We start from the raw sequence: 23,012 nt of genomic DNA on the forward strand, positions 1-23,012 counted from the left end.
CTATGCTGGAAATCTGGTGCCTCCACCTCAAAAAACAGCTCCCCCCCCCCCCAGAGCCCCAGATACCTGCAGATCAATTTTCCATGATACCCTATGGAACTGGTCTCCATAGGGAATAATGGACTTCCCAGCAGACATTTCCCTCCCTCCCTCTCCCCCCCCCCCCTTGGATGACCTGCAGCCGGGGATCCCCTGCCCCCACCTGGGGATTGGCACCCCTAGCCCAGCCTTCCAGGAATGTCCCGCCCAGGAGTTGGCAAGGGAGGCGCTCCCGGGGGCCTCCGCCTCTCCGGACTCGGCTCCTCTGTGGGGCGGGCGGCTCGTGGGCCCGGGCAGCGGCCTCACCTGCTCCTCGGTCGCGCGGCTCGGGAGGCGGAGGCAGCGGCGGCGGCGGCGGCGTCCGAGGCCTCTCTCTCTCGCTTCCCCCCTCGCTCGTCTACTTCCGGTCAGCCTTTCCGCTTCCGCCGCAGCGCCGCAGCGCCCCCTGGCGCTCGGAGGCCGCCACTGACGCGGGGAGAATGGCAGCCGGGAATGCCCATTGGCTGGCCAGAGATGCAGGCGGGATGCTGCAGGTGGGTCCAGGTGGGCAGCGGCTGCCCTCTTGCCCCGAAGCAGCAGGGCAAAGCGGGATTCCCCCAGGCACCTGGAAGACCAACACAGTTTAATTCACTGGGTGGGGTTGCCAGCCTCCAGGGGCGAACACAAGCACAGCCCAAAGCTTATAGCGACAAATGACTAATATTTGTGTAAAATTTCAATACAATAAAGAGAAACAAGTCCCTAGGAAAACATCAAAAAGTGCCCATTCCCAGGGAATTCCAACTTCTTTCTGCATGTGGAAATTGAATACTTTTGCATCTACTGGAATTGGCACCAAGTCCGCTTTGGATACAAGAAATGGACACTTTTTGATGTCTTCCTAGGGACTTGTTTCTCTTCGTTGTTTTGAAATTTTATACAAATATTAGGCATTTGTCACGGTAACCTTTGGGTTGTGCTTGTGTTTGTATTTCTGGAGTGACTTCTCTGTATTGTAATTTTAGCTTCCAGGTGCAGGTTGGAGATTTCCTGCTTGTACAACTGATCTCCAGCTGGCAGAGACCAGCTTCTCTGGCAAAAATGGCTGCTTTAAGGGCGCATTCTTAGAGTTGCCAGTCTCCAGGTGAGACAACAAAAAATGCAAGCTAGTGACCAATTTACTAAGAAGTATATAGAAATCAGTCCAAATGTCCAAAACATGTATATTCAAAGTCCCAAAGTAGTGTGGTGACAAGCCAATCGATTAATTTCTTGTTTCTTTCCAGTTTTCATCAGACCTGGGACCAATATTGATTCAATTATATGGATTTTTTACACAATTTTCAAAAAAGAGGGAGCGTCTCCAGCATCAATTTCACCTCGATGTCTCCAGCATCAATTTCACCCCCAAAGTTTCCCAAGTATTTTCCAACACAGACCTGGCGACCCTATATATGCCATTAAATGCCAACAGTACCCTCCAGTTCTCTTTGCAGGGGAAACAGGTCAAACACTGCACCAAAGAATAAATGGGCATCAATCTGACATCAGGAATCACAAGAATGAGTCCCTACACTTCGATGGGAGACCTCCAAAGGAGTACCAGGGCTGGGAGGCAAGCAATACAGGCAATCTCTCTGAAAAATGTCCAGGCTCCAGTAGGGGCCACCAGAGGTAACCATGACTTCCAAGCATGCAAGAACACACACACGTACTAAAAAAAATTTTTTTTTTAAATCACAAGACTGAGAATCCTGTAGGAGAACACTTCAGCCTTCCAGGATATTCACTAGGTGACCTCAGAGTAGCTTGTCATTGCAAAGGAATCTCAGGAACAAATTGGAAAAGGAAATTGCTGAATTGCAAATTATTACAACACTCAAAACAAAGACCTCCCCCCTGGAATTAACAGGGATATTGGTTTCTTTTCTCACTACATATGCCAAACTCATCCTTACATCTGTATTCTAACAAAGAAGTGCTACACATCCTATGTATTTTAGTGTATAGTAAAACGGTATAGTGTTTGTAATGTAATGCATTGAATATTAGAATGGTAGATTGAAAACCCTTCAGAGAAAAGCATGGTGTTAGCTACCTCCATATTTCAAAGGAGACAAACGGAATGTAACACAGGTTCTGAGATAATTACTTTTTAGTATTTCGCAATTAAGAATGGTACATTTAGCGCTCAACCTCTGCCTAAAGTATGGACTGGAATGGGCGACCCACACCAGCTCCTGATTGGCCGGCATGGCCGCTCAAAACGCTAGCAGCCAATCGCTAGGGGCGCTCGTGGGAAAGGGGGTGGGGCTAGTGAAGCAGGGAGCCCGAAACGATTCAGAGGGAATCCTAGTACGCATGCGCAAACTACGAATGCGTTCTGGCTTCATGTGACTTTCCACCGCTGCGCCAGCCGGCCGGAGCGAAGGAAGGCACATGCGCCCTGCCCGTTCGCGGACTATTGGGCGGAGTAAAAAAACAACAACCATCCAGAGGCGGGGATTGGTTGGAAGGGGCGTGGCTTGACAGCTTTTGCCTTCCTTCTCTGACTGACGTCATTAAGCGGCTTCTGTGACGTCACCCAAAAGAACAGCGGTAAAGGTGACGTCATGCCCCTCCCATTGGCCGCCGCAAAAGTTGGAAAACGTGGAAATTCACTATTCCCCGCGGACATTTTAGCCCTCCGCCCCCCAAATCACGTTTGCTCCTGCTGTTTAGCTGCAGCCGCCAAACAGCGGGTGAGTGACGTCACGCTCATGCCGTCAGGGCCCCCGTTGCCAACTTCCCGGTGGGGCCTGAGGATCTCCCGGAATTGCAGTTGATCTCCAAATTGTGCAATACAAGAAAGGACAGCTTTGGAGGTGGACACGGGGAAAGGAAACTGGAGAGCCAGTTTGGTGTAGTGGTTAAGTGAGCGGACTCTTGTCTGGGAGAACCGGGTTTGATTCCCCACTCCTCCACTTGCAGCTGCTGGAATGGCCTTGGGTCAGCCAGAGCTCCCTTATCTGGGAGAACCGGGTTTGATTCCCCACTCCTCCACTTGCAGCTGCTGGAATGGCCTTGGGTCAGCCAGAGCTCTCTTACCTGGGAGAACCGGGTTTGATTCTCCACCCCTCCACTTGCAGCTGCTGGAATGGCCTTGGGTCAGCCACAGCTCTCTTATCTGGGAGAACCGGGTTTGATTCCCCACTCCTCCACTTGCAGCTGCTGGAATGGCCTTGGGTCCGCCCTAACTCTCTTATCTGGGAGAACCGGGTTTGATTCCCCACTCCTCCACTTGCAGCTGCTGGAATGGCCTTGGGTCAGCCAGAGCTCTTTTATCTGGGAGAACCGGGTTTGATTCCCCACTCCTCCACTTGCAGCTGCTGGAATGGCCTTGGGTCAGCCAGAGCTCTTTTATCTGGGAGAACCGGGTTGGATTCGCCACTCCTCCACTTGCAGCTGCTGGAATGGCCTTGGGTCAGCGAGAGCTCTCTTATCTGGGAGAACCGGGTTTGATTCCCCACTCCTCCACTTGCAGCTGCTGGAATGGCCTTAGGTCAGCCAGAGCTCTCTTATCTGGGAGAACTGGGTTTGATTCCCCACTCCTCCACTTGCACCTGCTGGAATGGCCTTGGGTCAGCCAGAGCTCTCTTATCTGGGAGAACCGGGTTTGATTCCCCACTCTTCCACTTGCACCTGCTGGAATGGCCTTGGGTCAGCCATAGCCCTGGCAGAGGTTGTCCTTGAAAGGGCAGCTGCTGTGAGAGCCCTCTCCAGCCCCACCCACCTCACAGGGTGTCTGTTGTGGGGGAGGAAGGTAAAGGAGATTGTGAGCCGCTCTGAGACTCTTCGGAGTAGAGGGCGGGATATAAATCCAATATCTTCTACATTGTTCCCTCCCCTCTCCCTCCCCAGTCTCCGCCACCCAAACTCCAGGGATTTTCCAACTGGGAGGGAGCCCCCGGACCAATGCCATTGGCCAGTAGGGTTGCACATAAGGGGAGTGGGGTGCAAGTTGCCACCCCCCAGCACGAGACACTGGAGTGGGAAAGGAGGCAGGGAAGGGCAAATCCAGTTTTCAGCACCCCACATTTCTTTGCCCCCCTCAGATGGATGGAGCAGCAGAGCCCGGAGGGAGGGGCCAGGGAAGGGGCAGCACTGCGCATGGGTGGAGCGCCCACTGTTCCTTCCCCTTGTCACACGGAACAGCTGGCACCAGGAGGAAAGAGAACCTCCATAGTCAGAGGCAGCCAGACTGCATGCCAGCCCTAGGACAGGAGGCAACACCAGCGAAGGAAGGCCTTGGCCTCGATGCCCTGCTCCTTGCTCCTCCAGAGGAACCGATTGGCCACTGGGTGAAGTGGGATGCTGGCAGAGATTAATCTGCCTCAGCTGGAATCAGACCCGCCTTGGTCCATTCGCGCCAGTCTTGTCTGTTCAGCAGGAGCGCCGTTCCAGCTGGCTTGGTGTCAGGAGCCTATTGTGCTAATAAATTCCTGCTGGGCTTCTTCTGCAAAAAAAAAAAAGCCCTGTTGCTCAGAATAGCAAACTCTTCGGGGTTTCAGGCAGAAAAGGATCTTTGACATCACTTCCTGCCTGACCTTTTAAACTGGAGATACTGCTGGGGATTGAACTGGGGACCTTCTGCATGCTAAGCAAGGGCCCTGCCACTGAGCCACCACAGCCCCTCCCCAGGACACACGGACACCTCCTCCTGAATCAGATTGTTGTCCTCTCAGACTGGCAGCAGCTCTCCAAACTCTCAGGCAGAGGTCTTTCACATCATCTGTTGCCTTTCCCTAACTGGAAGGTGCCAAGGATTGAACCGGGGACTCTCTGCTTGCCAAACACCCCCCCCACACATACGCGTGACCCAGCAGAATGTATCTATGTTCCTAGGTGAGCAGGAAGTTCCGCCACTCTTTTCCAGATGTGCTCTCTAAGCCATGGCGCTGCTTCCCCTGATGTTCGTCTTGGGCCTGTTGGCTGATGCTTCCTCCCTGGATAACGGGCTGCTGAGAACGCCGCCGATGGGCTGGGTGCCGTGGGAACACTTCCGATGCAACACGGACTGCGAGAAGGAGCCTGACAATTGCATCAGGTGGGGCGAATGAACCCAGGTTCAGAGTGGCTCCAAACTCCTACCTTGGCTGTTGCCCTGAGAGAGAGAAGGCATGGTGTGGCTGCGTTTCTTTGCAGGGCTCTCCTGCTGTTGTTTTTTGTTTGGTGGGCACCATTTGCAAGCGTGTGGAGTGTGTGGACTCACCTGCATTGCCTATGTGCAAGTTTCTCATTCCACCTGAGAAATTGCTTCACGGACTGGCGAGCATGATTCGTGGTGGCTTCTTGTGTGGAAAAAGAAAAGGGGAGAGAGGTCTCAGTACAAAAGCAAAGAAGAAAGAAACTGCACAGTTTAGAACATGGGTGTCAAACTCATTTGTTAAGAGGGCCGGATCTGACATGAATGAGACCTCCTTGGGCCAGGCCAGGCGTGCCATAAAATGTAATGCCAGGTAGCAGAAGTATAAACTTTATAAAGGACACAGACAAATACAAAGATTTTTTTTTAAAAAAAACTTAAAACATTAGCACTCACTGGTCTTAAAGGTGCTTTCTTTGTATCTCTCCTGTGCAATCCAGGCTCTCTCAATTGCACAGCAGAGCTACTGAGCCAAACCTCTCTTCCTTCTATTGGCTGAGGCTCCTCCCTCTCCTGGGGAAGGAAGGAAAGAGCCAGAGCTCCCTTTGAAGCAAGCTATCCCTCCCCCTCTTCCACCCCAAGGGAGGAGCCTCAGCCAGTGAAGAAAATAGAGGCTTTGCTCTGTAGCTCCTGTGTGATTGAGCAAGCCTGGCAAAGCAAGCTGCGATGCAGAAGGAAGCAATAGAGAGGGAGAAGGGAGCAGACAACAGCCAGTTGCTTGGTGGCCTGATAGGAGCCCTCCGGGGGCCTGATTCATCCCCCGGGCCACATGTTCGACACCCCTGGTTTAGGCAGATCAAGAGAGGTAGCTGTGTTTGTCTGGAGCAGTAGAAAAGAGCCGGAGTCCAAAAGCACCTTCAAGATGACAGGGGGAGGAGCTTTTGGGAGTCTTACCTGAAGAAGCGAGCCATGACTCACAAAAGCTCCTCCCTCACCACAAATTCTGTTAGTCTTTAAGGTGCTCCACATAGTTAAGACCTCTACAAAGCATAGGCAAGAAGCATAACTATGCGTAAGTAGAATTTTCACGTGATAAACAGAAAAATCCAAAGGAGCAATGCCATAAGTAGCATGTGGCGATATCCAAAACTCCACTTAAATATACATTTGAAGGCTACAGAGATATGTAAGTTTTATAAGCTGAGCTCCAGGGTTACTGCTCTTTTTGAAAAGTCATCTTCTTCGGTTTGTTTTAACTCTTCCCTTAATTGGAGGTCAAATAAGCGGTTCATGTTTTGTCTCATAAATCTGAAAAAAAAAGGTAACATGATGTATATTGCGTAACAGTAACGACTTTAAAGTTCCTTTAGATGCAATTAAATGCTATTAAACGTATCTGCTTAATTAATATAGATTCGGGTGGGCAGCTGTGTTGGTCTGAAGCAGCAGATGTGTGTGTCTGGGGGGCACCTTGAAGACCAACAAAATTCTATTTAAGGTATGGGCTTTCATATGCAAACACCCTTCTTCAGATCCAATGAAGGGGAAATTACCAGTCCCTACATATAGGCAGAAGAAATAAATATGTCAAAATTGGAGGTCGATAGGCAGATGTATCCTTGTGGAATGCTGAGGGACACCCCCATCCGCCTCCTTCAGGCATGGAACTGACCTTACAGCGATAAAGCTCTATCTTCCTATCAGTCTCCGGTTTTGACATATTTATTCCCTTCACTATGTTCCCCCCCGCCGGAATTAAACCCAAATGGTGAGTGACCATATAAACTAAGCTTGTTATTCCTGTTTGGTGCTCACATCTGTTAAAACATTTCCATTCTGCTGTAGGTGAATGTAGTGCTCAGCCTCTCTGTCTCTATGTGTGGACTGGTAATTTCCCCTTTCATGCGAAGGGGTGTGCGTGCCCACCGAAGCTCATACCAAGAATAAAACTGTCGGTCTTAATAAAGCTGTTGGTGCATGACTGGACTCACGCTTTCTTCACCTAATTCGTATATTATTCTGAGCAGCGAACGCTTGATCAAGATGATGGTGGACCGACTGGCTGAAGACGGCTGGAAGGAGCTCGGCTACAAATACGTGAACTTGGATGACTGCTGGGCGGCCAAAGAAAGGGACTCCTTGGGCAGGCTCCAGGCAAATGCGTCGAGGTTTCCCAGCGGCATTAAGGCTCTGGCAGATTATGTAAGTCTGACCCGGTGCCTCGCTCCAAAGACTAGTTCTCTCCACAAATGCTCCGATTTAGAAGTGAAAAAGAAAGGGCTGCTGTGAAGTTAGACAGCCAGCTGGTTTTTAAGGCACCCCTACAGCGGGATGACAGGACTAGATCTGGAAATAACTGCCTCACCAGGGGCCACGCCATGTATTAACTGTAGGGAAGCAATTTTTGTGCTCTTTGATTTGGGTTCCCATTCGCGTGGGAAGAGACAGTTGGCCCCCAGGTTCTCTTTCACTCAGGAGACAAAAGCGCATCTCTTCTGCAGGTGGGCGTGTGAAGTCCACTTGTAGAAGGCGTGTTAGCACAACTCCTGTAGTTCTGCAGGCCAACCTCTGTGAAGTTCCTGATGTCACGGAAGAAACCTTCCTGTACATCTTGGTCACAGCTGTTCTCTTTGTACTTGGAGTTCAGGCCATTAGTGTGGTTGTATGAAATGAAGCCCCCGGTGCAGTTTTTGCATTAATGCATGTCATGGCCTCACTTGCATAGAATCATAGAGTTGGAAGGGACCTCCATGGTCATCTAGTCCAACCCCTGCACAATGCAGGAACTTCACAAACCCCTCCCCCTAAATTCACAGGATCTGCATTGCTGTCAGATGGCCATCTAGCCTCTATGCTGTCAAAGGCCGGAGTCTATTGGCTGTAGTAGATTTTCCGGGCTGTGTGGCCGTGGTCTTGGCATTGTGAGACCTGACGTTTTGCCAGCAACTGTGACTGGCATCCTCAGAGGTTTAACCCGGAAAACACCTCTGAGGATGCCAGTCACGGTTGCTGGCAAAACGTCAGGTCTCACAATGCCAAGACCACAGTCACACAGCCCGGAAAATCTACTACAGCCATCTAGCCTCTGTTGAAAAACCTCCAAGGAAGGAAGAAGAAGAAGATATTGGATTTATATCCCGCCCTCCACTCCGAAGAGTCTCAGAGCGGCTCACAATCTCCTTTACCTTCCTCCCCCACAACAGACACCCTGTGAGGTGGGTGGGGCTGGAGAGGGCTCTCACAGTAGCTGCCCTTTCAAGTACAACCTCTGCAAGAGCTATGGCTGACCCAAGGCCATTCCAGCAGGTGCAAGTGGAGGAGTGGGGAATTAAACCTGGTTCTCCCAGATAAGAGTCCGCACACTTAACCACTACACCAAACTGGCTCTCCCCACTAAGGAAGGAGAGCCCACCACCTCCCGAAGAAGCCTGTTCCAGTGAGGAACCACTCTAACGGTCAGGAAGTTCTTCCTAATGTTGAGCCAGGAACTCTTTTGATTTAATTTCAACCCATTGGTTCTGGCCCTACCTTCTGGGGCCACAGAAAACAATTCCACACCCTCCTCTATAGGACAACCCTTCAAGTGCTTGAAGATGGTGATCCTATCACCTTTCAGCTGCCTCCTGGGTCCAGCAGAGGAAGGCCTTTCCCAGCCCGGCTCCCCCAGACCCCTTTTCCTGGAGGTGTGACGGATCCATGCTCAGCTTCCCTCTTCCTGCCACAGGTCCATGCCAAAGGTCTGAAATTTGGCATCTACAGTGACCTGGGCAACCTCACCTGCGAGGGCTACCCGGGGACCACGCTGGACACCATCGAGACAGATGCCAAGACCTTTGCAGAGTGGGGCGTGGACATGCTGAAGCTGGACGGCTGCTTCTCCAACTCCTCCGCCAGGGCTGCCGGTCAGTGTTCAGGTGGGGGGGGGGGCTGGGATGGGGCGGGCAAGTTGCCATCTAGACTGAAAATGGAAAGTCATCGAGACAAGCAATGCAACTTGTTTAGTGAGACCTCTAGGGGCTCACAAGCCAGGGATGCCAACTTCCTGGCTGGAGATCTCCTGGAATTACAATTGGCCTCCATACTAGAGAGATTCATTAACCTGAAGAAGATGGACTGTAGGGCAGGGGTGTCAAACATGTGGCCTGGAGGGCTCCAATCAGGCCCCCGAGCAACTGACTGTCATCTGCTTCCTTCTCCCTCTCTCTTGCTTCCTTCTGCATCACACCTTGCTTTGCAAGACTTGCTCAATCACACAGGAGCTATAATGCAAAGCCTCTGTTTTTTGCATTGGCTGAGGCTCCTCCCTTGGGGAGAAGAGGGGGGAGGGAGAGCTTGCTTTGCCAGGCTCTCTCAATCACACAGCAGAGCTACTGACCCTTGCCTCTCTTTCTTCCACTGGCTGAGGCTCCTCCCCCTCCTGGTCCCCTGGGGAAGGAAGGAAAGAGCCAGAGCTTCCTTTGCCCAGTCCCCTGGATCCCGTGGAAGAGATACAAAGAAAGCACCTTTAAGACCAATGAGTGCTAATGTTTTAAGCATGTTTTAAGTTTGTTTGTTTTTTTAAATCTTTAATTGTGTTTGCCTGTGTCCTTTATAAAGTTTATATCTCTGCTACCTAATCTTAAATAGGTACACACACGGCCCGGCCCAACAAAGTCTCATTTATGTCAGATTCAGCCCTCATGACAAATGAGCTTGACCCCTGCTCTAGGGAATCATGCCCCACTGAGTCCCCTCTTTCCCCCAATCTTTGCCTTCCCAAGACTCTGCCCCTAAAATCTCCAGGGATTTCCCAACCGAGATTTGGCAACCCTATAACAAGCCCCTCAGTTTTTCCAGGCTGACATTGGATTGGGCAGTTCTTTGGCCAATGTCTCCAGACGTTCCCCCACCCAATGGGTATCAGCTTGCAGTGATTGGCTTAAACAACACCAGGTGGTCCAGTTGCACACACTCTTGGCTCTAGCCTACCTCATAGGGTTGTTGTGAGGGTAAAATGGAGGAGGGGAGCTAGGAGACCCAGGTTCGAGTCCTCGCTCTGCCACGGAAGCTCAGGTGCTCAGCGTAGCCTACCTGACAGGGCTGTTGCGAGGATAAAACCGAGGAGGGGGAGAAGGGTGCCGTAAGCTGCTGGGGGTCCCACGGGGTGGGGGGAGGACTGGAGAGGAGATTATAAACGAATCAGAGAGCCAGCTGCCAGCCCCGCCCTTTGTTGTTGCCTAGGCTACCCGAAGATGAGCGCAGCCTTGAACAAAACGGGACGGTGGATTGTTTACTCCTGCAGCTGGCCTGCCTACGAAGGGGGCCTGCCGCCAAAGGTAACGAGGGCGGTGTGGTGGTCTGAGTGTCCAGCTGTGATCCAGGAGATCCAGGTTTGAATCCGCCCCCCCCCCCACTCTGCAAAGGTAGCTTGCTGGGTGACCTGGAGCCAGCCATGCCCTCTCTGCCAAACCTACCTCTCAGGAGGGTTGTGAGGATTCAGTGGGGGAGAGGAGAAGGATCATCGGAGCCTTGGGTTCCCACTGGGGAAAAAGACAAAGTATAAATAAAGAAAAGAATAATTTTGGAAGCAATTGCTGTGTGTCTGCCCTGACCCTGTGTTATGTATCAGGGAGGCACGGTGGCTCAGTGGTAGAGCATCTGTTGGGAAGCAGAAGGTCCCAGGTTCAATCCCCGGCATCTCCAACTAAAAGGGGTCCAGGCAAATAGGAGTGAAAAACCTCAGCTTGAGACCCTGGAGAGCCGCTGCCAGTCTGAGAAGACAATACTGACTTTTGTGGACTGAGGGGGGTCTGATTCAGTAGAAGGCAGCTTCAGATGATCTGTTAGTAGGGGAGGGACAGTGGCTCAGTGGTAAAGCATCTGCTTGGGAAGCAGAGGATCCCAGGTTCAATCCCCAGCTTCTCCAAAAAAGGGTCCAGGCAAATAGGTGTGAAAAACCTCAGCTTGAGACCCTGGAGAGCTGCTGAGAAGACAATACTGACCTTGATGGACCAAGGGTCTGATCCAGTATAAGGCAGCTTCATATGTTCATCAGACTCGCTTCATGGTGGGGAACTTTCGCAGGCAGCCGCGAGAACACTAGCAATGTGGTATCTCCATCCGAGAGCTGGACTCTTTTCAAGTAACCAGTGAGTGGTCAGGGTGTGATTTGGTTGGGAAAATTGGGGCGGGGGGTCCTTTTGCATGCATATAAGGGGGGGGGCACAGCCCCGCCATGTTGTCTTAGTATGTCGTTACCAATAAAGCCAGTTCTGTGTGAACTCCGAATGTATTGAACCCAGTATTTAACACTGTGGAGCACACAACATTGCGGGGACTGACATTTGTCTTTTTAATTGCTTCTGAGACCTTCTTTATCAGGCATAGATTCAGGCAGGTCACAAAGCCTGAGTCCAGTCAGGTTAATTCTGGGTAGGAAGTTCCATGTGCATGCATGCCTGTATCTGAAGAAGTGTGCCCGCACACAGAGGCTTCTACCCAGAGTTAAACTTCGTGGGTCTTCAAGGTGCTTCCGGGCTCAAATATTGTTTTATCGAGTATAGTTTGCACCGTGGCTTTTTGTTTTGTTTCGTTTTCTGACTGGGATTTGAAAAGAGCATCTTGAAGAAGAGGCAGTGAGCAACATTCCCTCTAAGCTGCAGAGTCTTGTGAGCAAAAATTCTACTTTGTGAGCTGCTGGCATTAAAGTTGTGAGCTCCTGCATAAATTAGTGTGCTCTGGGGCCATTTTTCCTGAGCTAAGACAATAATGTGTGAGCCAGAGGCTAAAAATCTGTGAGCTGGCTCACGCTAACTCAGCTTAGAGGGAACACTGGCAGTGAGATGCTTACTTAATTAGAAAATGCCGAAGCTTTCAAAGTTCCACATTAAACGCCCACAGTGCTGTGTGTAATGAAGCCATAATAAAAACCAGCTAAAAACTGCCCAAAAAAAGCAGTAAAAAAACTGTTTAAAATGCAGAAATCCATTCATTAAAACAGCAGAGACCTAAATTAGCTCAAGAAAGCCCCAGGGGAAAAAAATAGGTGTTCAGTTCAGTGTCTAGGAGAGAGCCCCTCTGCAAATGTTTCGGATGAGATGAACAACCATGGGGGCTGCAAAGGCCATCTCTGTTTAGCCCCCCTCGCTCAAGCTCTGCTCACCGGTGGCGGGGAGGCTCAGATCGGCCTCCATGGCCAGCTGGTGACCTTGGTGGTAAAAGCATCATTTATTCCTTTTCTTTTGATCCAGGTGAATTATACTTTACTCGGCCAGATCTGCAACCTGTGGAGGAATTTCGGTGACATCGAAGACTCCTGGGGAAGTCTTTCTCGCATCATCAAGTGGTACGGGGACCACCAAGACACCCTGCAGCCCGCCGCTGGCCCAGGAAGGTGGAATGATCCCGACATGGTAACACCATCTCTTCCCATAATGCCTTTCCCCCCCAGAGATCCAACAGACACAAATGAATCTGCGACATTCGTTGTCCCTTGCAATAGTCCCTTGCATTTGGGGAGGGGAGGGCAGCCCACCGAGAGCATCATGCAGCCCTCTTGAGCAAGAGCTGGGGCCAGAAAGGACCCTGGGGGTAGGCACCCCCCCCTTCTTCTTGTGGGACATCTGCCAGGCCACCGCTGGACATCAAGCCAAACCAAGCTATTCCTTCTCCCTTCCTCCCCATGGGTGGAACCTCAGCCAATGGCGAAAATAGAGGCTTTGCTCTGTAGCTCCTGTGCAGTTGAGCTAGCCTTGCAAAACAAGCTGTTATGCAGAAGAAAGCAAGATACAGGGAGAAGGAAGCAGATGACAGCCAGTTGCTCGGGGGCCTGATCCAGCGACACCCCTGCACTACACCAAACTGAAACCCCCTTCCCAGCCAGTTCAGCTGCCTGCCGGAAGGAGCCACTAGAGGGCGCTTCCCTTCCAGGCTCCCACCTCTGCCTGTGTGTTCAGTGCCCTCAACCCTGCGCATTCACGACCTCCAGACTCTCCTCTCCGTAACAGCTTTGCTCAGGTCTTGCAAGCAGAGGGCCTTCGTGGCTTCCACGGCTGAGTCCCTCCATCTCCTGTCGGTCTCCCTCTTTCCCTGGAGCTTTCCCCAGCATGACTGTCTTTGACAGGGACTCCGGTCTTCTTATAGGACCCAAGTACAATAGAAAAGTCCATATAGTCAAAGTGATGGTATTCCCAGTAGTAATGTATGGCTGTGAGAGCTGGACCATAAGGAAGGCCGAGCGCAGAAGAATAGATGCTTTTGAGCTGTGGTGCTGGAGAAGACTCTTGAGTCCCTTGGACTGCAAGAAGATCCAATCAGTCAGTCCTAAGGGAAATCAACCCAGGCTGTTCCCTGGAAGGTCAGATGCTGAAGCTGAAGCTCCAATACTTTGGCCACCCAATGAGAAGGGAGCATTCCCTGGAGAAGACTTTTGAGAGTCCCTTGGACTGCAAGAAGATCCAATCAGTCAGTCCTAAGGGAAATCAACCCAGGCTGTTCCCTGGAGGTCAGATGCTGAAGCTGAAGCTCCAATACTTTGGCCACCCAATGAGAAGGGAGCATTCCCTGGAGAAGACTTTTGAGAGTCCCTTGGACTGCAAGAAGATCCAGTCAGGGAAATCAACCCTGACTGTTCCCTGGAAGGCCAGATGCTGAAGCTCAAATACTTTGGCCACCCAATGAGAAGGGAGTGGAGAAGACCCTGCTGGGAAAGACAGAAGGCAAAAGAAGAAGGGGACGGCAAAAGATGAGATGGCTGGACAGCGTTACTGATGTAACAAACACGAATTTGAGCAGACTTCGGAGGAAGGTGGAAGACAGGAGGGCCTGGCATGACTTGGTCCATGGGATCGCAAAGAGTTGGACTCGACTGTGCGGCTGAACAACAACAGACAATAGCCTCAGTTGAGTCGTTTTAGCTTCTGGGGAGAGGTTGCCTTTACCACAGTTCTCTTTCGACCTGGAGGAGAACCAGGGTGAGCCTGGGAGGAATCTACCTGCTTAACCGCAGACCCTACGAAGTGGATGTTGGCTTGGCCAGTATTGCTGAAAGGCAGCACCTGAAGCCACCTTGTCTTGTGGGCAGAAGGTCATTCTTTGGAATAAAGACATTTCGCTGCCTCCCTCTCAAGCCCCAGACACAAAAAACAAAGCGGCTTCAGAGGGCTGTCACCAAAGAGGCTCCTTCTCACGAGCAGAGGAGGAGAATGTGGCCACACCAGACCTTCCTCCTGGATGATCCTTGGTGGACAAGAAGCACCGTGGGGGGTGGGGGCATGGGCAGAGGGATCCACTCTGTGTCCGCTTCTTGGCCTCCCAGCCAAGGGAGTCGTTGGCTTCTTCTTCCCCGCTCGAGCCTTCTTCCCCAGACCTGGAGCACCAGGCTGGGCCCTTTCTGGGCGACACTCAGGAGGCTGACTGAACTCTGGCTCTGCCCCAAGTCCTGCGTCTGGGGGGGCTTCTCTCCTAAGACCCTCCTCTCCCTGCCAGGTGTGCTCACCAGCCTGCCTCCCCTCCCTCCCTCCAGGTGCAATGTAGCCCGATTTCCCTTCCCTCCCGTCAGCAATTTCAGGATGTCCGGGCTGTGGTCTCCTCAGGAGCAAGGGCTAGCTCCTCCGCCCCGGCCGGCTCTCACTGACAGGGAGTTTCCTAATATGAGGCAATGGCTTGTTATCCAGCGTGTTGAGATCTGTGGGCAGCAGTTTCTGCATTCAGGGCTGTCAAGGGATAATTGCCGCTCTCGTCCCATTAGCCAGGCCTGTGAGGTCACCTGTGTTGACGGGAAGGGGGGGGGGAACGGTCATGCCTTTGAGCGGCTCCCAGGAGTTTCAGTTGGGGGCGGAGCACTTCCTGGTGGACTCCTTGGGACATGTTTGTCTCCCACCCTGAACGGGGCCCTAAATCAGCAACTCAGCGATGGCTCTGGAAATGGGCCTACCTTTAAAGGCTGTTGTTGGGGTTGCTGAAAGAGAAAGCAAGTGTTTGTGAAGCCCCAGGAAGGAACGGAGTGTTTTGACATGCAAAGCTAACGGGCTGGGTGTTTCTCTGGACTTTTATTTGTTTCCGACTTTGAAGCTGTTTTACTGTTAATGTTTTTGCTGTTGCCATTTTCTTAAGAAGCAGCGTGGGGGATATTCTTGCACCGAGCGCCACGTTGAGCGGGGCCTCCTCCCATCTGTTTTGCAGCTGCTGGTGGGCAACTCGGGCCTGAGCTTGGAGCAGGCGAAGGTGCAGCTGGCCCTGTGGGCGATCCTGGCCGCCCCACTCTTCATGTCCTGCAACCTGCGCACCATCTCGGCCGAGGCCAGAGACCTCCTGCGCAATCCCCTGCTGATCTACATCGACCAGGATCCGCTGGGGGTCCCGGGCAGGCGGATCGCAAAGGTGGGTGAGAGGAGCGGTCAAACGGGGTCTTCTCAGGGGCCGTCGGTTTTGGTGGACAGCTTGCCTCGGCCATCTCTGCAAGGCCCCGCTGGCGGACCTCCTGAGGGCACCTGGGGGTTTTGGCCACTGTGTGACACAGAGTGTTGCACTGGATGGGCCATTGGCCTGATCCAACATGGCTTCTCTTATGTTCTTATGTGACACAGAGTGTTGGACTGGATGGGCCATTGGCCTGATCCAACATGGCTTATGTTCTTATGTCTGGGGCAGGGATGCTCTGTATTCTTGGTGCTTGGGGGGAGGACAACAGTGGGAGAACTTCTAGTGTCCTGGCCCCACTGATGGACCTCCTGATGGCACCTGGGTTTTGGCCACTGTGTGACACAGAGTGTGGGACTGGATATGCCATTGGCCTGATCCAACAAGGCTTCTCTTACGTTCTTGTGTCTGGGTCAGGGATGCTCTGTATACCTTATGCTTGGAGCGGTGGGAGACACAGTGGGAGGGCCAAAGAAGCCAAGTGCCATCAGGAGGTCCATCAGTGGGGCCAAGACACAAAGCCCTTCCACTGTGCCCCCCAAGCACCAAGAATACAGAGCATCCCTGCCCCAGGCAGAGAGTTCCAACAAGACACTGTGGCTAATAGCCACTGATGGACCTCTGCTCCATATGGGATCAGCGACGGCAGGGCCAGTTCCAGGTTTTGAGGGGCTCTGGGAGGGCAGTAGCTGAGGCCCCCAACTGTCCTCCTCCCTGCCCATCTCTCCTCAGGGGCCTGCACCCGCCCTCTCTCTCCCCAGCAGCAGGGGCTGCTGTCCCCCCCCCCCCCATGCACCCAGGTCTCTGGGCATTCTGGAACATGGGTGGGGGTGGGTCAGCAGCAGTGTGCCCGCTGAAGGCCTAGGCCCCCCAGTAGCTGCCCCCCCACACCGGATGCTGATTCCAGCCCTGAGGGAAAGACAGAGAAAGCTTGGGGGGCAGAATGACCTAGTGGGCGGAAGCGGTGTTGGTTCCACAGGGAAGGCTGACCGGAAAGAAAGTGCCCGCCCACTCACCCCCCAGAGAGGGGCAGAAGCCCCCTCCAAGGGCAGCAGTGCAGCTCCTGTCCTCAGGCCTCCTTCTCCTCCTCTTCGGTGCCCCGTGACTACTAGGGCCTCTGCGTGGGCAGTCAATCAAGGCCGATTTCCGGAGGCTTTGGTGTTTAATTGTGCCCGGCCTCCCCTGTCAGCAGTTCCTGTGCCAGCACAGCGCCACTGGCATTCCTGGGACTGCCCTTGCCCAACACGGCTTCGCTCCCATCCGCAGCCAGGATGACCCCGGCGGGAATCTTGCAACAGCGAGCCCGACGGCCCCAGAGAGGCCGGGAACCTCCCCCGCCCCCCTCCCACCTTCTCGATCATTACTGCGGTCCCTGCTCCACCCTCCTCCCCCAGATGTGTCTGCCAATTTCAAACATCAGGTGCCACGTCCCTGGCAGCCCCGCCCGTTTCTCATCGGGACTCAGCGGTATGCGATACTTGCATTACCTCAGCCCAACGGTTGGACTGCACAGCAAGGGTTGGGTTTGGTGCAAAGGCAGGACTTCATCGCTGCCCTCCGGCCTGTGAGCCTTCTGAGGGCATTTAGGGCTGGACAGCTGGGGCGGGGGGGGGGAGGTCACCAGGCTTCATTTTGGGCAGGAGCTCACAGGAGTGGAGCTCTGGAACCTCTACATTTTATTGTTTCTTATTATTCTTTCTTAAACCCCCCCCCCCAAAAAAAACTTGCTTCTGGGCTCCACTGTTCAAACCTTCTTTGAGAATTTTGCTGAACTCTGGGGTGGGGGGGTCACCAGGCTTCATTTTGGGCAGGAGTTCACAGGAGTGGAGCTCTGGAACTTCTACATTTTATTGTTTCTTTATTATTCTTTCTTTAAAAAACCCCTCCACAAAAAAAATACTTGCTTCTGGGCTCCACTGTTCAAACCTTCTGTGAGAATTTTTCTGAACTCTAAGATTTGGCAAACTTTCTAATATTTTTCCCTACAAAAAATGGGAAAATAACCAAAACATCTAAAGCAGACAGATGGAAATCTTCCTCGTGCCGCTGTGGCCACAGAGGAGAAAGTAATTGAAAAAGCATGATTGGAGCAGTGTCCCCTCTAAGCGGAGTTAGCGTGAGCCAGCTCACAGCTTTTTAGCCTCCAGCTCACACGTTTTTGTCTTCGCTCAGGAAGGAGGACCCCAGAGCACACTGATTGATGCTGGAGCTCCCAACTTGAATGCCAGGAGCTCACGACTTTAATACCAGTAGCTCACAAGGTAGAATTTTTGCTCACAAGACTGTGCAGCTTAGAAGCAACATTGGATGGGAGCAAGGCTTTATTATGACAGTTATCATTCAAGCATTTTAAGGTGGATGCTGAGCTGATAGAATTGAGTCCGCCTTCCGGTGATGTCGGGGGGTGTGTGGCATATGCAAATGAGCTGTGCTAATGAGCTCCAGCACCTCTTTTTCTATGAAATGACCCCTGGTCGCCGCAGCCCAGGAAATTGGCTTAAGAGGCCATAGCAAGGTCAGCTGTGCCTGAAGAGGAGGGCTCAAGCAAAGGAAACCCCCAGTCAACAGTACATTGCAGTCTTCACTAATACTTAACCTTCTAACAGTATATGCCCAGAGGGTCGTCTCCAAGCCGGTGGTTCAGCACTGCTTGCTTTGCCCGTTGTTAGAAACGCAGTTTGTGAATTGCAGCTGACACCCGTACAATCCACACACATATGCTCCTCTTTTAAGAATGTGCTTTTTATATGCATGTTACATGCAATGCAAATTAGGGCAGGACCCTGGACGCCAGCCTCAACAGCAGGGAGGGTTGCCGAGTCCAATTCAAGAAATATCTGGGGACTTTGGGGGTGGAGCCAGAAGACTTTGGGGGTGGAGCCAGGAGCAAGGTTGTGACAAGCATCATTGGACTCCAAAGGGAGTTCTGGCCATCACATTTCAAGGGACAGCACTCCTGGAAATAATGAAGGATAGGGGCACCTTCTTTGGGGGCTCATAGAATTGGACCCCCTGGTCCAATCCTTTTGAAACTTGGTGGGTATTTGGGGGAGAGATACAGGATGCTATGCTGAAAATTTGGTGCCTCTATCTCAAAAAACAACCCTCCCAGATACCCGTGGATCAACACAGGGGTGGCCAACGATAGCTCTCCAGATGGTTTTTTTGCCTACAATTCCCATCAGCCCCAGCTAGCATGGCCAATGGCTGGGGCTGATGGGAATTGTAGGCAAAAAAAAATCTGGAGAGCTACTGTTGGCCACCCCTGCATGGGAGTTGGTCTCCATAGGGAATAATGGAATGCCCAGCAGACATTTCTCCCCCCCCCCCCCAGCTTTCTGATGATCCTGAAACAGAGAGAGGGCCTCCAAACCTGGGGATTGGCAACCCTAATCACAGGTTTCCTCTTTCTGGCAAGCAGATGTGAATGCTTTCATGCCTGGTGTAGCGGCAGTTAGCTTTGAGCCCTGTAGCACCTCGTAGGGTTTCAGGGAATGAACTTTCAGGAATCAGAGTTGCCTTCATCAGGGCGTAGAGTAGAAATGGAGACTGGAATCCTTTTGTCCCAGTCAGAAGGTGTGTGCATGTTGCGTGCATGTGTAAATAATGCTGAGGTACAATGCAAAATGTAACTTGCTTAATAAAAGCAGAGGGGAAATGCCAGGGGCAGAAAATTAGCAACTGTGGTGAGAGAAAAATCCTGTGTCCCTGTTCAGCCCTGGAGGGGCCTTTGTTCTGAACGTGCATTTGCTGTTAACACATGAACAGGGCTAGAATCATAGAGCTGGGAGGGACCTCCAGAGTCATCTAGTCCAACCCCCTGCATAACACAGGAAATTCACAAATGCCTTCCGCACACACACATGTCCCCAGTGGCCCCTGCAGGCTCCATGCCCAGAAGATGGCAGAACCCTCCAGAACTCCTGGCCAAAGTGGCCTGGAGGAAAATTGCTGCCTGACACCAAAGTGGCCATCAGAATTCCCCTGGGCGTGTAAGAAAGAGCTACAAGAACGAAGCCCTGCTGCAGCCCTTCCCGCCCTCCCTCTCATGATCTGCCTCATTCACAGAATCAGCACTGCTGTCAGGCGGCCATCGAGGGACAATCGTTTTTCCGTAAAGAAGAGCCAGAGTCCAGGACCACCTTTAAGACTAACAATATTGGTGGCAGAGCCGCAGCTCACTTCTTCAGATACGGACTTCTTAAGCGACTCACAGAAGCTTCTCCCCTGTGGCCACCGATATTTTCAGTCTTGAAGGCATTGCTGGACTCCGGCTCTTTTCTAATAGATAAGAACATCAGAGAAGCCCTGTTGGGTCAAGCCACTGATCCATCCAGTCCAACACTGTGTCACACAGTGGCCAAAAAACCAGGCGCCATCGGTGGGGCCAGGACACTAGAAACCCTCCCACTGTTGCCCCCCCTCCAAGCACCAAGAATACAGAGCACCACTGCCCCAGACATAACAGCACAAGAGAAGCCATGTTGGATCAGGCCAATGGCCCATCCAGTCCAACACTCTGTGTCACAGAAGAACATAAAAGAAGCCATGTTGGATCAGGCCAATGGCCCATCCAGTCCAACACTCTGTGTCACATAAGAACATAAGAGAAGCCCTGTTGGATCAGGCCCATGGCCCATCCAGTCCAACACTCTGTGTCACATAAGAACATAAGAGAAGCCCTGTTGGATCAGGCCAGTGGCCCATCCAGTCCAACACTCTGTGTCACATAAGAACATAAGAGAAGCCCTGTTGGATCAGGCCAATGGCCCATCCAGTCCAACACTCTGTGTCACATAAGAACAGAAGAGAAGCCCTGTTGGATCAGGCCAATGGCCCATCCAGTCCAACACTCTGGGTCACATAAGAACATAAGAGAAGCCCTGTTGGATCAGGCCAGTGGCCCATCCAGTCCAACACTCTGTGTCACATAAGAACATAAGAGAAGCCCTGTTGGATCAGGCCAGTGGCCCATCCAGTCCAACACTCTGTGTCACATAAGAACAGAAGAGAAGCCATGTTGGATCAGGCCAATGGCCCCTCCAGTCCAACACTCTGTGTCACACAGTGGCCAAAACCCAGAGGCCGTATTCTGTTCTTCAGTTCTTCAACTGAGCAGGAATACGTTGACTCTCTCGTGTGTGTGGTTCAAATGTGGGACTGGCCAACATCTCCCGCCTTGTCTTGGAGAGTCTGCCCCCCACAGAGGGGCTACAGACGCAAGACCCTTGGCTGGCTACCACATGTCCTTGTGTGTAGATGCATGCCTGTTCCCATGAGAGGTTAGCCTATGAATGAGGCAAGCTGCCACGGGCGAGCGACATAAAGACAAGTGCCTGGGATGGATCTCAGAGTCCAGGCTGGGAAGGAAGGAACCAGGACAAGTAAAGTGGCCAAAAACCAGCTGAAGGGCGACCCCAGCTGAGCAAGTGGGGGCTGGAGGAGTCAGGCTCACAGACCAGGCAGGGTGGAACAGGAGGGAGAGAAGTGGTGGCCATCTGCAGGTCACCTGATCCTGAGCTTGGCAGAATGTGGGGCAAGGGTGGGGCGGAACCAGCCACTGGTTGCTCTTCCATGACAGTGCAAGTTAGAAATCACAGCAATATCCCTGAACTCAAATCATGGGTATTCTAGAAAATTCTGGCTTGGTGGCTCCCAAAATTAGACTACTCTCATGGGGATTGGGGCAGCCGATGAAGCCAAAGGTTAAAAGCAGAAAGGAGGCGTCCAAGAAGAAGATCTTGAAGAAATTAGAAATAGCCTGACCCAGAGGTCCCCAACCCCCGGCCGCACACCAGCACTGTTCCATGGCCTGTTCGAGAGGAGTGGGGCTGGCATCCCGTTTCCAAGTCATGAGGCTGCCCCCCCCCCCTTTCTCCTTTGGTCTGTTCCAGCTTCTTTTGCTCTCCTTGGGGCATAGAGCAGGGGTCACAAGGGGAGGAGGGAAGATAGCCATGAATCCCAGCAGGGGACTGGACGATCTTTAAGGTCCCTTCTGGCTCTCTGTTTCTGGCTTTCAGAGGTCTCCCTGCTGCCTTGGGATAGAATTTGTCAGGAAAAGCACAAAGAGATGGGAGTTTGCATGTCAGAAACCATCGGTGGGGAGGGGAGGAGGAGGGGGGCTGCCGGCAGCAAGGGGCTTCTCTAGGAAACCAGGGCAGCGGAGAAGGACACTCCTAGTTTTCTCAGGCGTGAAGCTCTTTGCCACTCATGCCCACCTCCTGTCTCTCTTTGACAGAGCGGCCAGTTCGAAGTGTGGAAGAGAGGCCTCGTCGACCACCAGTACGGGATCGCAGTCCTGAATAACGGCACAGGCCAGACCCCCCGGCCTTTTGTCACCAGCCTGGACCTGCTGCACATTTTGGACTGCAAGACGGGCTACAAGATCTACAATGTGCTGGACAGGTCCTTCCTGGGGGAGTACAGGTGCAATGCCACGCTCTCCTTCACGGTGGCTCCCACAGGGGTGGTGCTGCTCTTCCTCAGGCCACTGAGCTGATGCCCCCTTGCCTCAAAGAAGCCCCTCATCCCGCTCCATGCACAACATGAACGTTCCAGGAAGGGTTCTGCCTCGGATGTTTGGGGGTGACTTCGAGTATCCCGTGGGGTGGTCTGACTTTGGGGAATTGGCAAAGCTCTGCCCAAAGGAGCAGCTGCCAGGAAATAGCCTTCTTGGGTGGAGAGAGGAGAAGAGGAGCCCCCAGCTCACCGGGAAAGGCGAGAGGGCACAGTTCCTGTCAAGCCAGCAAATGCACTCATGCAGCAAAGTGGCCATGCCATTCACGCTTTCCCCGACACAAGCCAATGAAATGTGGACACTCAAGAGTGTGGGACAGCCTGCCGTGGATTTCTGAGCCCCTCCCAGGAAGCAAATCCTACCTCCCCTCCTGTTTCTTGGTAGGAATCCCTAGTGGTTTGCTGCTTTCTGGTAAATCTGTCCTGCCACCTCCCTCCTGAGCTTCCTAAATGAAAGGAAATAGCCCTGGTTTCAATGGCCTGGCTGGATTTTCTGCCCCTGCCCAGACTTCTTGCCCACGTCTCGTTTGAGGAGGAGGGGAGGCGGCTGGATTCTCTGCCACAGCTCCTGCCTGTCCCTCGGGCATCCCATGGTGCCCAAAGACCCCCGGACAGCACCGCAAAACCCACCCGCTCTTGCCTGGGGGGGGGGTCTGAAAGAGGCTATTGTGGCAGTAGGTGTCCTTTCCAAAGGCTGCTTTTTTGAAATGGAATCAAAATGATACACCTCTTGGTTTTTTCTGGGGGTGTTGCTCTGGCAGCCTCCTGGGGAAACGGCTTCTTCTACAACAGGGCTCGAATCAGTAATGCTGAACTGGAACCTTGCTGCAGTGGACCTTTGGTCCTGCTCTCTGCTGGGGACTGCCCAAGTCGCAGCTGATGGGGGCTATGTCCTGGGGCTTCTGTGGTCAGCGGTGCTCTTAAGGGAGGGGCTTTGTGTGTCTTGTGCCGCATG

The 23,012-nt window shown here is 52.5% G+C and overlaps 1 protein-coding gene across 1 annotated transcript; it reads left to right on the forward strand.

Moving 5' to 3' along the window:
• Positions 1 to 4,932: 4,932 nt before the first annotated feature.
• On the forward strand, positions 4,933 to 22,040 carry LOC132588324 (alpha-N-acetylgalactosaminidase-like). Its single transcript, XM_060260690.1, has 7 exons — positions 4,933 to 5,104; positions 7,171 to 7,345; positions 8,868 to 9,045; positions 10,364 to 10,458; positions 12,373 to 12,534; positions 15,305 to 15,502; positions 21,780 to 22,040. Exons 1-7 carry the CDS (start codon positions 4,950 to 4,952, stop codon positions 22,038 to 22,040), a joined length of 1,224 nt encoding a protein of 407 aa, XP_060116673.1. The 5' UTR covers positions 4,933 to 4,949.
• The last annotated feature ends 972 nt before the right edge of the window (positions 22,041 to 23,012 follow it).

Source organism: Heteronotia binoei, chromosome 20, assembly GCF_032191835.1.
Source record: "Heteronotia binoei isolate CCM8104 ecotype False Entrance Well chromosome 20, APGP_CSIRO_Hbin_v1, whole genome shotgun sequence".
Classification (NCBI taxonomy): Eukaryota; Metazoa; Chordata; class Lepidosauria; order Squamata; family Gekkonidae; genus Heteronotia; species Heteronotia binoei.

What these genes read in the sequence shown, in the direction of transcription:
- LOC132588324 (XM_060260690.1), top strand. Translation starts at nt 4,950, where the DNA reads ATGGCGCTGCTTCCCCTGATGTTCGTCTTGGGCCTGTTGGCTGATGCT. An exon ending in AAGGGGGCCTGCCGCCAAAG is followed by an intron (nt 10,459 to 12,372) that starts GTAACGAGGGCG and finishes CTTTTGATCCAG; the next exon opens with GTGAATTATACTTTACTCGG. An exon ending in GGTGGAATGATCCCGACATG is followed by an intron (nt 12,535 to 15,304) that starts GTAACACCATCT and finishes TCTGTTTTGCAG; the next exon opens with CTGCTGGTGGGCAACTCGGG.